This window comes from Chaetodon auriga, chromosome 20, assembly GCF_051107435.1.
Source record: "Chaetodon auriga isolate fChaAug3 chromosome 20, fChaAug3.hap1, whole genome shotgun sequence".
Taxonomy (NCBI): Eukaryota; Metazoa; Chordata; class Actinopteri; order Chaetodontiformes; family Chaetodontidae; genus Chaetodon; species Chaetodon auriga.
Window position 1 is genome coordinate 21,446,392 of NC_135093.1, and position 15,537 is coordinate 21,461,928.

General features: G+C 38.9%; 1 protein-coding gene across 3 annotated transcripts in view; it reads left to right on the forward strand.

The window, feature by feature from the left end:
* Window positions 1-1,674: 1,674 nt before the first annotated feature.
* LOC143338635 (signal transducer and activator of transcription 5B-like) overlaps window positions 1,675-15,537 on the forward strand; it is a 38,521-nt gene continuing 24,658 nt past the window's right edge. Inside the window, exons 1-3 of one of the 3 annotated variants that reach the window (XM_076759179.1) lie at window positions 1,675-1,843; window positions 6,802-6,938; window positions 8,971-9,127. In XM_076759179.1, coding sequence (XP_076615294.1) covers window positions 6,811-6,938; window positions 8,971-9,127 — 285 coding nt within the window. In that variant the 5' untranslated portion in view covers window positions 1,675-1,843; window positions 6,802-6,810. Of the gene's footprint in view, window positions 1,844-6,801; window positions 6,939-8,970; window positions 9,128-11,474; window positions 11,927-12,050; window positions 12,290-12,772; window positions 12,928-15,537 lie in introns of those variants that run through there. The other 2 variants (XM_076759180.1, XM_076759181.1) reach the window with 2 other exon arrangements.

A 15,537-nucleotide genomic window follows, 5' to 3' on the forward strand; every position in this document is an offset into this window, starting at 1 on the left:
GTCCTCATTGTTCTGTTTTTTATTGTTCGTACATCTTTTCATCTATCCTGTTGCCCTCTTTTAAACTATTTCACCTCATCACAGAGGTGGGGCTGTTGGTGGAAATAGGAGAGCTGGCAGGACTGTACCCGCACTGCTGACGAAGACAGTTGTGACACTCTCTGGTCTCAACAGCTGAGACTATATTTGCGAAATCTTTAGTCAGTAATTATGCATAATGTGCATTGCACAAGCTACCCAGCAGTGTGTGTGTGTGTGTGTGTGTGTGTGTGTGTGTGTGTGTGTATATATATAAAACCTCGGTCAGCTCGATGAGCACAGGATCTGAAATTAAATAATGATTATAGACTTCAAGTGCAAACTGTCTTTCATTTCAAAACTAATGTGCTGAATGACAGAGCCAAAATGACCAAAACTTGTGTCATTATCCAAATACATATTGATCTATCTGTATAAATCCCAAACCAGACTTACACCTGTAGGTTAGCCCAACACCTAAACTTCTCCTTATTGCAATTCCAAGTGTTCAGACACTGGGGACATGAGGTGTGTTCTCCACCATCAGGAATCAGGGGTTAATCTCTGGCAACATCCCTCTACACTTGAAGGAACTGCAACCCCAAGCAGACAAGTCTGGTGATAAACAGTCTCCCTAAAAACAAAAGTAACAACAGAAACAATGCATTTTGCATTTTGTGGGCCCATCACTGTGGAGATTTGTTGTAAATTAGGTACAAGATTAGCTCAGCGCTTTGAGTGACCACATCCTCAACCACACATCCCAGCACACAGGGGGATTCTTGACTTGAGACTGCCGGGATATACACTCAGTGGCCACTTTATTAGGTACACTTGTACAATCTAATGTAAACCAATACACCAGCTCAGCCATAAGTTCAGCTTCATGTTGCCTATAATGGGTCAGTTTGTTTGTTAATTCAGTTATATGTTTTAGCATTGAGGTCGGAGTTGGTATGTAAGTAAAGAGATAGAAAAAAGTATTACCTTGAGATAATGGGAAAAAAGTAATGTTAGTCCAATGAGCACTCAACAAAATCTTTATGTACAAATATAGCCGTTTCCTGTTTCATCAGTCTACACGTTAGCTAACGTTAACTGCAATTATAAAGTAACTAGCTGGTACCTTACGATAAACATGAAATAAAGCAGGCTGCATAAAATACCACCATTGACGTTGATTCATGAGAGGTCAGCTAATGCAGTCTTTTCTTCAACTTACCAGCGAGCGTGCTTGGGAAACACTGCAAATAACTGGAGTTCAGTGCTGGAACTACTCAGTGTTTTGAACCTTCGGTTGCTCCTACACATTCCATCAGAAGTCTATGGGAGTGTCGCAACTCTCTTTTTCAACGGCGCTGGACTGTACCAAGCTATCGGAAGATAGCATGAATACGACCGGAAATGTAGAGTTCCTGTGACTAAATAAAAATATCAAAATTGTTATTCTTACAATTATTGGGCGAAAATTGGAAGAAAATACCCTTATAAACATTTGTATATGGTCTGTTTTATACAAAAGTAAACTGCGAACAAAAAAATAATCACTGGCCAATAAACCGAATCCACACATTGTGGCGTAAGAAGACTTTTCTTTTGAAATTTCAAATCGGAAGCCGTCTTTAATGTTCATTCATGAGTTGATGCTGGTCAATAACAGCTGCTTTACCAGAAAAGAGAAGGCGATAAAGTAGCGTTAGTTGGAGATGTGACATGTACGTCAGCTAACCTGTGTTAGGTTTGAAAGTTGTGTGTGTGTGTGTGTGTGTCCTATTTGCTGCTCGCCCATGGTGTTTCTGTAAGGTGTGCTACAGTCTCTTAATAGGTGAGTTTAAGACGTAACTAGTTGTTAACTACTTGTTGCTCATGAAAGTGAAGGTTTGGTCGACGCTGTGCTGTATCAGTGAGCTTTCCTGCAATGCTAGCTAGTAGAATAGCCTATCTTTGTTATCTAGCTAACCTCAGGCTGTCTTATACCACCGAACTAACTCGAGATCACCACCTTCCAACTCAGATTGTGTACATCTGTTCACCAACAATCGGAAATTTCCATTGCACGTTTGCTGCATATATCTGGTTGCCAACGAGCCAATCTCACTGTACAGTAATGTTAGCAAGCTAAGGTAACGTTATGTGTCAAACTTGTTGGCAGAGGTGGCTTCCCCGCTGCAGACCCATGCGTTCCGCTTTCTTGTCTTGCCTAAGAAGGTAATACAAAGTCCCCATACAGAGGTCTGCGTAATAAATGGTCTACTACTGTTCTTATCATATGAGTGAAGTTTTCTCGGCTTACTGACATGCCTGTGAAAGCCTGTGAAAGGACTGTTACGGTCAAATTTAGCACATCACCAGGCAGTTCCTTAATTAGCCTTAGAAAATTTATTTTAGAAAATCTTCTACTTCTAACAGTTAGGTCTGACAGTTGCGAAAACATTGCGAGTACCGGGTGGAAACCCCCCATAAATGTTATATTATTCAATGGATTCTGTCATTGGAGAGCATATTCACAGGGTGGCCATTGTCCTCTGACGTCACGCTCAGGGTGGGAAGCTCAAATGATATTACGAGAAGAAGTTATTGACAAATTGTTATCATTTCACCAATTCCTGATTGATCGGCAACTGAGCAGACAACGAATAGCGAAAATTCAGAGATTCAAGGTTAAACAGCATATTTGATAACCCAGTGGCTACTGTTAGACAACAGTTAACGGTAGTATTCAGCCACTTCCTGGCCAGCATAACTGTTTGATAGTTTTGCACAATACAACAGGAAATACGTAAATTAATTTTGATATATCAATACACATCTTGGACAGATTTGTTTAGACTGGAAGTACAACATATGTACCAAACTTGCAAAGTAATGTTTGTTGTCTCTGTGTTTCTTCTGCCAACCTTACAGATGTTCTTCTTAAGTCTGTAACGTTACCTGACATTATGCTCACTGGAACACATATTTATGTGTAATATTAATACAGATTATATCGAACACAAAAGTGTGTTCCAAGCACTTTGGCAGTGAGTGTTTTGTGTGGCATGAAGAGGTTGGTAAGACATGCCTACTTCGTTGCTTTACATTATGTGACATGGCAAGCTTGATTATACCCAGTGTATTTTACTTCCCAGCTTCAATGATGAAAGATATGCGTTGATATTTTGAAATTAATTTATGCCTTTCCTATTGTATTGTGTAACATTATCAAAGGTGGAAGTGGTTGAATGCTAACTGTTGTCTAATGGTAGCTAATGGGTTGTCAAGTATGTGGTTTTACCTTGAAACTGGGCTCCCAGCTGTCAGGCGCTGACTGTGAGACTCATACATTCAATACGTTTCACACACTCTCTGCCACATGTCTATTTTCACACACAGTGAAAAATACCTTCATAACTGAGCACAGCGCCCCTGCACCATGCACATGCAGGCAGGAGTGAGACTGAGTTACTATGGTTATGGGGATGCTCTGTGTCTGTTACTCTGATACTTTCTCGTAAATAACAGGTTTTTAGTTGAGTCTGCCTTTGCAAAATAATGAATGTAATTGTACCTCAATGCTGGAATCTGTTAGTAAACATAAGTGACATTTTTGTTTAATATTATGGTTGCCAGCATGCTCTTATGCTGCCTGAACAAATCTCACACCCAATAAGAGGAAGTCTCAAACCCATTCCTTCATGATGCTTCCTGCTTTCTCTGCACACAGGACAAAGTCTAAACATCAGGCGTTTTTGTTGTTTTTTTGTTTTGTTTTTTTTCAGATCCCAAAGCACACAGTTTGTTTGGATTTAGTTGACAGAGGTGCACACACACATACTGCTCCAAAACCATCCAAAAACTGATCAAAAACCATGTCTCATGTAGGCTAAATAGAGTTTTGCCTCACTTTGCTCTTCAATTTCACATCTCTGACTAAGTGAATAAAACTTTCAATGTGATCAAGACAGGTTAGGATAGATTAGTTAGGTTTAGCAACAATGTCTCCTCCATTCACTGAATATAATGTGGAATGATAGATTGCCACCAAGAATACCCCACCTCAAGGTCACGTATCACATTTCTGCAAACAGCTTAATGTCATTGATGTCTAGCAGTACATGCATCCTTACCAAAAAGTATATACTATACATGGAGTAATTTAATGGTTCTCTGAAATCTCAGGTTGATGTGTGGTCATTATCCTCCCCTGCTCTGCAATTTGTTTCCGCAACATTAACAGCAAAAACAAAAGTGGTTATTGGAAACTTAATTGTAATCTATTGAAAGATGAAACCTTTTGTCAATCAGTTGGAGCAATTTCTGGTGACATTTTCAATTGCAATGAACTGAGTAGTGAACAAAATGGGAATTTTTCAAATTTAAAATCAGAGAATTGGCCATTAAACATAGTAAAGAAATGAAAAATGCGTTTAGTGATGATATCAAATACGCTGAAACTATAGAAGAAGTAAATACCTTAAAAAAACAAAGGAACTCCTACAGTGGAGGAAAAATCAAAATTGACAAGTCCAAAAAAAAGAATTAGACCAATTATATATTAATATGACCAAGGCAGCTTTTATACACCGTTGAACAAATTGGCTGGAGGAAGGTGAGAAGAATGCAAGCTAATTTGTTTTGCACTGGAAAACACAAATTATATGAGAAATAGTTTTCCGTCTTTAAAAATAGATAACTCTATAAACTCCAATCCCTCTGAGTGAAGAACACCTTTCAATTCTATTCTCTAATTTATATAGCTCCAATAATAACCAAACCAAATACAAGAAACTTTTTAATACCGTGAGAGAATTTATTCCACAAATATCAAATGATTTCAAATTGGAAAGTCAAAATCTGAAGTGAAGCTTATTACAAAATGGAAAAAGGAGAATCTAGAGGAATGGAAGGTCTTCCCAGTGAATTTCTGTTTTTGAAATTTAATTGAAACTCAGCTTTTAAATATGTATGTATTGATAATGAAGAAATGACTATAACTATGAAGCAGTGTATAACAATGCTGCTTTCCAAAACAGACAAAAATCATCTTGAATTGATACTGGAGACCATTAAAATACTAAATGTAGGCTATAAAATGCTCTCACTAATCCTTTGCCAGACACTTGAGAAAAAGCTTATGGGAAATCATAAAGAGAAACTCAAACCAGCTTCATGGCTGATGCCGATGGTGATAATAATGTAAGATAATAGTGAGTCCTGTAGAGTTGAAAAAATTGATAGCCTAAAAGGTTCGTTAATGCACATCACTTTGCAGGGCTTTGCAAACTCTCAGCCTTAACCCGTGACAGCTGTTAGGTGTAATGTTACTGAAGTGTGTCCTGAAGCTCTCTCTGACTCTGCCTCCTGTGGAGAGGTGCTGGATGTTGTTGTTTGTGGTTTTAGGCATAATGGAACTGCATCAAAGGCCTGTGTTAATCCCAATGGTGGATTGTATCCAAGGACATTTACTCACGTACAGTTCTTAAGTATAGTTTTGAGGTACTAGTACTAACTTGTGTATTTCCATTTTCCACAAATTTGTACTTCTTCTCCACTACATTTTGGAGGCAAATATTGTACTGTTTTTACTTTTAATTACTAATATAAAATAGAAAAATCAACAAATAACTTAATGTATTATTATAGTTTAAGCTTCTCAGTTGTGTGTTGAGCCCTATTTTTACCAGCTGCAGCATTAAAGTGCTGAACATATTAATGCATCAATAATTTTAATTGGGTAAAATACAATATATGATTCTGAAATTAACCATTCTGCACTTTGATACTAATACTTTTGCACTTTTACTTAAGATTTTAAATGCAGTACTATTACCAGTAAGAGAATATATTTTACACTGTGGTATTGCTACTTTTACTAAGTAAAAGATCCGAGTACTTCTTCCACCTCTGGGTAATCCACACATGGAGTGCATAGATGGTGTACAGTTGTGACAGTTGTCACTTCTATTGTTATCGTACATATTCAGCTGTAGTAGCCATTATCAGTGAAGCTGTCACGTTTTGAATGACAGGTTCATTGCTATCACGTCATTAATACAGTATGTAACATTTAAATAACTGTGCAACTCAATTTTGTGCACTGCAATCTGATGCTGCTGAATTTGGACTAATTGAGTCTAATTTCAGTACAAATTGAAGTTTTTCAAGTTTTTTTTTACTTTTGGTTTTTATAAAATGGAGTTTGTTTTTTCTACTTTGTTTATTTCATACAATTTCAGGGATATATTTTGTTTATTTATTACTTACTAAATAGAAATGCTGTTGGGGGGGTCACTGCACTTTTTGATTTAAGATAAAGTTGAAAAGTTCGTTGTTCATTCTGGAGTTTGTGTTATTCTAAACTTTGACACCAAGGTTTGTATTTTTCCTGCAAATGCATAACAGTTCCAAATATCAGCTATTGGTCTCCTTGATTACCAAAAATTGGTATAAATTTCTGAACAAACCATATCAGTCGACCTCTACAACACTTGCATGCCCTTGTAAGTGCTCAGCAGTTTGGGAGATATTAATTTGTGTTATTTACAGACATCAGTGTTTCCTCTAACTTGAAGTTCTTTGGACTGAAATTTTTCTAAATGTAACATCATGATAACTCTTAACTCTTCACTGTCATTATCACCCTATCCGCCACCTCTCATCAACTTTACGTTTTTTTTGTTTTCACTTTTTACTCCTCTATACTAATTCTCCCTCTGGTCATGTTCCTCATTATTATTCTTGCTTACTGTTTGTTTCCCCCCCTCTCATCCCTGGCTTCTCGTCCCGCCATGCTGCTGCTTCCAGAGGAGCACCATGGCAATGTGGATCCAGGCCCAGCAGCTGCAGGGGGAGGCATTGCACCAGATGCAGGCACTGTATGGCCAGCACTTCCCCATCGAGGTTCGACACTACCTGGCCCAGTGGATTGAGAGCCAGCTTTGGTATGCAGTTGACCTTTATCTGTATTTTTATTCAGATTTTTCAATGGTAGACTCAGGGCTCTATTTTCGTTTCCGCCACCGGCGCAGCGGAGGCGTGGTGCAAAGTCAGGTGCGCTTCGCCGATTGGCCATGGCAGCGCAGACTTTGGTATTTTCGTGCACTGTGCTGCGGTTGCAACTACCCCCGCTTCTCATCTCGGTCCCACCCAGCGGCGCAACTCGGAAGGAGGGAGGGGAGAAGGCGTGGAGTGGGTTTGACACAGCCGAGCCCAATCTTCACCAATCACACCAGTTCCTCGCCTCACCTTTAAAAACGCCTCTGGTGAGGCGCATGGCAAGTTTTGAGGATGACTGAGCCCGCAGCCGGGAGCGCGCAGCCAGGGTGCGCATCGGAGGCCACAATGTGCACTACCACGTCGAGGACCTCCCTTGGCAGATGTAATTTGTTCCTGTGACATGCAAAAGAGTAGATGATTAAAGAAAGTTGCATAGCCTACAGCGTTAAAGGCGTTATTCTCGTGGCCCACCTGCACTCCTTCTCACTCATGTCTAAATATGAGGTCCTTAGATGGTCAATCCTCAGCCTCCTCCTCCTCCTCCTCATCCTCCTCAAAGCAGTGATGTACTCCATCTTTGTAGATAACGTTAAGCATTACAATGATGACATTTGTATTTGGAATGAAATGACGTCTGTCTCTCTGTCTCTCGAGTGCTCTGAGATAGATGCAGTATATATGCTCTGTAGGATGCCACGGCTGTTTCTGGTTGGCACAGCGACGTTAATCGATTAGTTTGCGTCCCTGTTTCACCTGTGTACATTCGGTCAGGTTGAGTGACCATTACGCGTGCCGAATGCGCTTGCGATGTGGTCAGATGACATACTGATCAAAATATAGAAGTTTAGTTCTGACTGTATGTGCTGACTCAGATAGTTGCATTGAATCGTGGCTGTTGCTAATTATTGACCGCAGTGAAATGCCAGACACTGTGGAAACCTGCCTGTGAGGTGTTGGTGATGTGGGCGCACGACTCCGCTGGATTACAAATATTCACTTGCCCAGCAGCGCGCCACTGACGCACAGAGTTAAAGCAGGTCTGGGGTGGCGAGCTTTCAGCGCACTTTTATGCCTCTGGCATGGACCGAAATGGACCGAAAATCCAAATCCGCCGGCTGATCCCCTACTGCACCACAACGCCCATCCTGGCGTACCTCTGAGCGCCTCAGTTTACCAAAATACCAAGTGCGCTGCCCGCCTGCGCTGCATGAAAATACCACTACACGGGTTGAGCAACCTGCGCTTCGCCAGCGGCGGGGACGAAAATAGAGCCCTCAGTCTGTTTCGATAGAAGCTGCCTCTAGCTGGAATCTTTTTTGTCTTTCATTATTTTAAAATAATAAACTACAGGATAATGTATACATAAATATACATAAGAAATCCTTTATAATCAAAAAAATAACTTAAATGATTGCCCCAAAGTGGTATTCTTGTCGTGGCCTAAAATCACATACCACATTTAAATCAAATAAACTATTTCAAGAACTCTGCCAACACAATACAATTCAACAGCACCACGAGTGACATCGTCCAAACAGATTATACAGTTTATTCAACATCTCTATAAGAGCATTTGCACTAGTTTGATCTAGGTGAACCTAATAAATTCAAGCATACATTTATTACATTAACCAAATCTGCCTATCCTTTCACAACTTGAGTCTTCTTGATTTTCACCGTAACTTCTGTCAGTGTCCAGTTGAAAGCTGTATAGCGACCAGCCTGTGTGCCTGGTTGCATTGCAGAGCTGATAGCTCCCTGTGTAAAGTTCATTATTATCAAAACATCTTGTCCTACATTAGGAGTTTTATTTACTATTCAGACGTTTAACTGTGAAAGTTGAGAGATTTATGAAAATAATTTCGTCCTGTGATAGCCAAAGTGACCATCCACAGCTAGTCTTAGTGAAGAAGCACTGAGCTTGACTTTGGCTTTGGATTGATTAAAAATCTAAAAACATATTCCTACCTATCACAGGGATTCAGTGGAGTTAGACAATCCCGCCGAGGAGGCCAAAGCCAAGCGTCTGCTAGACAACCTGGTGGCAGAGCTGCAGAGGAAAGCCCAGCTTCAGGGAGGAGAGGACGGTTTTCTGCTCAAGATCAAGCTTGGCCACTACGCGAACCAGCTCAAGGTACCAGTCAGCTACTGGGAAAATGAGGCTGCCCCCGAAACCTTGTTTTACTAGTCACTGAAACATTATTCTGAAACAATTTGGTGCAGGTCTCATTTTTCAGCTGTATTCTGTTAGCACAAACAAACCTCTCCTGTGGATTTATTATGTGAAATTTCTTTAACCGTCATGTCTTTTGGCGTAGTGGCGCATGTGGTGCCCACTGAAACAAAAAGAAAACAAAAGAAATCCCATAGACAGTGAATACATTTTCTGGGTATCACAAACATTCTGAAATGCATGATTTTTGAGCTCTAAGATGCAAACAATTTAAAAAGTCTTAAAGAGCTGTATCAGTGTAATGTTTCTTCAAGCCACATCTAACATCTACCCAAAATGGAAAAGGGCCTTTGCCAATCACAAGGGAAGCATAAACTCTGAACAACTCTTGATTTATTGAAGATTTAGAATGGTGGCTAAACAGTAATTAAGTTCTGAAATTTCTCGACCGTTTAGTTTGCTAAAATCAGTTGTCCAAGTAGCAGTTCGAGTAATAGCACGTTCACATAGACATGAAATTGAAACAACACACAATCAGTAAATCATTTTATGACATTTATGTGTATGTGGAATCAGCAGGAAGTCAACTGCTCAGCCTGAGAAGGACGGAACACAGTATCTGATTTTCTCAATACATCTATGGTGTGATGTGATGCTGTTGTTTGCTGGAGAATGAAAAGTCAGTTTTACTGAAAACAAACAATATCATTCATCCACCTAATTAAAGTGATGTTGTCATGTACAGTAAAATTATTTCTTCAGATCGGCTGTCATTTCTAACCTACCTCTTTAATGCACCTGAAATTATACCAACTCACGTCTGTGAGAACAAACAGCCGATCACTGTCAGTTTGTCATGGCTTCGTTCCAAACACATCCAGTTAAGTCAACAGTGTTACACCTGTAAGTTTAAGGCAATGTTTTTATTTTACTTTGTTTATTTATTTTCATTTTCATTAATACAGGCGATGCTTTTAACTATTCTTCTCTTTTATAACTCAGGTAAAGGAAACAACAGAAATGTGTGAAAAATAGCAGAGGAAAAGCTGATAGAAGCAAGATGTAATATCTGTCATGTGTGCACACTTTAGTTTCAGTAAACACCATACAAACTCAAGTTAATAAATATGAGTTTTGAGAGGAAATGCTTGCAGAAACAGAAAAACTTTATATTTGGCAAGAGTCACAAAAGTCTTCTTTCACAAGCATTTGCTAATGTGACTCTTAACACTAAAACAATGGTTCTCAAATGGTCTGAGATTGTCGGTTTTCAGTTCTTTGCCTTGCTCAGTTTCAGTCGCCTCAGACCGTGTTGTGTGCTAATGTGTAGCACACACAATCTGTGCAAGTGACTTTATCTTCTGTTAGTGATGCCAATCATTTATCTAGTCATGTTTTTGTCTAGATAGCCATTGTGTTCAGCAATTTAATTTTAGCCTTCCCAAATATGATGTCCTGCTGCCTAGGACCAGGGTGCAAAATAAAATAAACAAAAACAAAATAAAAGCACCCACCACTCGCCAACAAATGCAACACATAAATTGACTGATCACATTTTGTTTTGCATCATCTTGGCGCACTGGTAACATGCAATGTATGACCATCAGTAATTGTATCGCAGTTCCCTGATTGACCATTGCTGTCCACTGTTGCTACAGTTATCCTTTGATACTGGTAATTTAGCCCAGTGCCACAAAGGATCATTTTACGTAAACCTCAAAGAGTCTGGAGTTATCAACCTAAAAGGAAAAATGAAGAGCAGTATTTAGCTGAAACAAAATTTATTGAGAAGTGGTATTCACAGATTCATCAGCACCAATACAATGAGCTGCAGTGCTTGCTGTCGGTACTCGAAAAATAGGACATGCTCATTTGTGGTCTGAACTTTTATGAAGATGGAATTGATTAAAGGTCATGAAAACTCAAAAGCCCACATTCGATGTGTCAAGACATCAACAGCTGCAACGTTACCCATTGCAACAATGACAACTGTGCTGACCTTCACCGCCATGACTGTTCAGATGGCCACAAAGATGTGAAACCTGTTTTACACTGTTGATGCCTCAACGGATAGAGGTAGGCTGCTTTTGCACTTTTTGTAGATATGCCAGTAAGTACTTTCACTTACCTAGATTTCACCGTTAGCTGGTTATGTCGCCAATCGTATGTGTTTTTGATTTCAATTGCATTATATAGTGTTTTAAAATGTGAACAATAACATTAAGCCAGTCACTTCTACTCAGTTAGCTAACATTACTTTAGCCAAGTAGGCACTAACGCTGGTGGCTGTCAAGATTTATAGCTAATGATAGCAAGCTTTTATTAATCGATAGGAGTGGACAATTGGCTAGCTATGTTTTGCACATAATCTTGGGACATGGAACCAGAACTAAACGTTTCTATCTACCATTTTCTTTCCCGATTTCCCAGATTGGATGAGCAAAAATTGTTGCTTTATGCTGAGTTCACACCACAGGATTGAAGCCCTGATTTTCCACTTACCAACAGTTTTTGGCAATCGCTAACAAAAGCCCCGACATCTGAAAGAAGACAAACCCTATGCTGTTGGTGTCCACTGCATGGTACACAAGCTGGAGCTCAGTTTTCAAGATGCAATCATCAGCATCAGTGGAGGAACTACTGGCAGGACTCAAACCTCATCAGCAGCTTCAAGGCATTGGGATTGTCCCATCTCATACCAACAAGAGTTGGAGGCACCAGATGGCTGCCCCATCTCTCACATGTGAATAATAACTTCCTGTGAGTATTCCAGGCTGTCTTCCAACAATCAGAGCTACTAGGCCCCTCATTTGAAAATGCTATCTTATTAAATCACTCTGTATGGCCTTCTTTGCTTTTGTTATTTAAATTCCACCTGTCTTAGCCCAATTAATTATAGTTGAAATTCAGTGATGCCCATGGAGTACAGGCTGTACAGCAATGCAAGGCCAAGAATTCAGCAGTCCAGCCTGCAAAGAACTCTGTGATGCTGAGGGTTCCTCATCTGACCTCATCTCACATCCGAGTGGCTTGTCAGTCACTACATGGGTCAACCATTACCATCACAGAGATCCACAGTTGCCTGTGCTCCATCCAAGCAGTTTTGGTGAAATATAAAACCAGGTATGATTTGTTTGATACAATATACTAGGAATCAATTGAATGTTATACTGGCTGCAAATAAGAAAACAAGTGAATGGGAGTAAAGTTAGATTTATGTCAGCTGAACATCAGCAATGTCCTGAGCTTATCCAAGGTTAGCATGATTGGAGACAGGTTCAAGGATGTGAGCACTGGTCTTCTGCTGGCTACAAAGTTAGCCATCTTCAAAAACTGGCCACAGTCAGGAGATGAGCATGCAGCTTTGTTCAGATTCAGATAGAAGTCAGAGTGTAAAACACTGATTGGTATAGATGAGGGCACTGTTCATCTAAAGAATATGTTATAATATGTATACTCCATGAATATATGACTCCTTAGAAATGTGCACTGCAGTAGGCTATACAATAAATGAATTAGTTAAATTGATAAATGTATTAAGTTAACATGAATAAGATAATATGATGCATATTACTATTCTTGGTTTCTACACTTTATGTCTTTCAGAGGTCATCGATGCAGAAATCGATTCTTTTGTGGAGCACTTCTCCACAGCCCTCAAAAATCCTACAAAGTCCATCGAACAGTGGATCATGTTAAAAACAAAGCTGTACCTGGATCGCAAATCCCTGGAGAGCCTCATATGGGCAGATCGTCATACAGTTGAGGACAAAATTATTAGCCTCCCTACAAAAATGTCATTGTTTTAAAAGTATTTCCTTCGTGCTTTTAAACAGAGCAACACATCTTTAACACAGCTTTTTTAGATATCCTAGATTTATTTTGGATACTTACATTATTTTAGTTTGCACACAGAAATGAAAATATTCCACAAAAAACAAAAACTACCTGGGTCAAAATTATTAGCCCCCCAAATCCTAATAGTCAATTGTGTATCCTTTTTGCTGGATAACAGCCTGCAGTCGTTTGTTGTAGTTTTCAACAAGTCTCTGACACTTCTTTTGAGGAATCCCAGTCCATTCTTCTTTGGCAAGTCTCTCAAGCTCCTCCAGATTTGATGGCCTTCTGGCATGGATGTTCTTCTTAAGGTCACCCCACATATTTTCAGTGGGATTTAAGTCAGGGCTTTGTGCAGGCCACTCAGTTACATTCACTTGGTCTTCTGGAGATAGTTCTTCACCAAGAGAGACGTATGTGTTGGATCAATTCAATTCAATTCAATATTCAATTCAATATTCCATTATTAGTCCCGCGAGGGGAAATTCCAAATTACAGCAGCATCAATAAAGCAGATAGAGTAGTATAACAGGTGTATGCAAATTAAAAACAACAAGTATATACAAAGGAGTGGGATAAAAAGAAACGTCACCCTAAAAAATGTCAAAAAATAAAAATAAAAATAAAAAAATGTTAAAAAAAAAAAAAAAATGTTAATAGTATTTACATGTCATGTCATGTTGGAAGAAGAAGCAACGACCTAGACCCAGTTTTACTGCTGACTGCTTAACGTTTTCTTTCAAAATCTCCACATTTCTTTCTTCAAAGAGCTCTAGTTTAGTCTCATCAGACCATAGTACATGCTTCCAGTATGCATATTCTTTCTCCAGGTTGTCCTGAGCATACTTAAGTCTTTTTATACCATGTTTTAACTTAATTGTTGAGTGACATCACCTAATTCACCTGATCACCTTTAAGCACATCACCTGTTAAAAAATTACTTGGGAAAAACTTGAAGAAACTTCAGATTTCATAAGAATTTTGTCCTCGACTGTATGTTGTTGGACTTGACTCAGACAGTGCAAAGAGAAAAAGCAGACTAAGAGGGACTTCAACGTAATGAAGATGGTGAAAACAAACTGGAGGTCAAGGCTGGGTGTAAACATATTGTCTGACCTTCTACTGTTACAGCTCACATCCCCAGGCATTCCAGAGAATTGCCCTAGTCCTGCGGTCGAATTATGGCCCTCACTTGATCATCCCTTCAATTGATACACATTTCAGTCACCAATTGGCACAATCCTAGTCCACATGAGGTGCCGAGGGACTTGACATGGATTTGATCCCATGGGAGTAAGGCTGTCCAAACTGGCCAAAAATGGTGTAAAGTAATACATGCTAAAGATTAAAACCATTCAAATATCTATTTTTGTACATTATGTCTATATAGGTTTATTTTTTTAAACATGAACATGTCTTATCTAAAATCTACACATTACAAAAAAATCAAATAGAATAATGTCCTATACTATAAAACTTTTAAAGATCTATTTAAAGATTTCTGTCTCTGTGTCTCTCTTTGCGCCATGGTCTCGAGAGTGAGAGCTAAGAACACGCTGATCATATTAATTGATATCTTATTCAATAGCCTATTTTTTATACAGGTTAGGTAATATTTATACTGGTGGCATCTACTTTCCAAGAAGGGTCAAATTGGGTTGTGAACTCTGCCATCATTACGACACGGCTGTTGTCGAATTCACTCATTTCAGCTTGACCTACATTTCATTTTCAATCAATGAAAGTGATGTTATGTGTATTGTTACCATTAGAAAAAATTGGTGCCTGTCCTGGACAAATGGGAGGGATTCTGGTCAGTTATTGTCTGATTATGGACCCTATTTTCCCATGTTTTTGTGTCCAAGCTACTAATAGGAAACAATCATTTTTGAAGCCACCAGACTTCATTGAAAGATAGTAATTTTGTCATTGTCAAACAGACTTAATTCAAACTCAGCAGAATAAAAGTAAAACTCACCAAAACCTTCTTGGTTTGTCTGTCACTGCTTCAACACTCAACACCAAGTTTGTTTTGGTTGAAATAAATACTTAATTCACTAAGTTAGATTTGAAAATATTGGGAGAGAAGTGAGAGAGAGGGCGAACGCCAAAGAAGCAGCAGGGGTTAAACAGCCTGTAGAGCCAAAATATTTTCACATTTAACTCACCAAACATTATGAACAGAGGGATTAAAATATGTTGGACTTCAGCAGATTTTCCCAGTTAAAAAACATTTAATTACTGAATAATGGAAACTTTGACTTTTTCACTTTATATATTGAATATTAATTTTCATAATTGAATGCCTGTGTTTTGTTTTTTGAGACTGAATGTGACTTAATTTACATAATTAAAATTGTAAAATTGGTAAAAAAAATACAGCCTCATTTTCTTGCACTTTATGATGTAGTCCATGATATTAAATGCATAGTATGGCCCATAAATGTTGAAAGGTGTGAAAAAGGTGTTCTCAATCTTTTTTGCACCATACAGCATTTTGGAATTGTTCCAGTGTGCTTCAGCATGCATGCTTA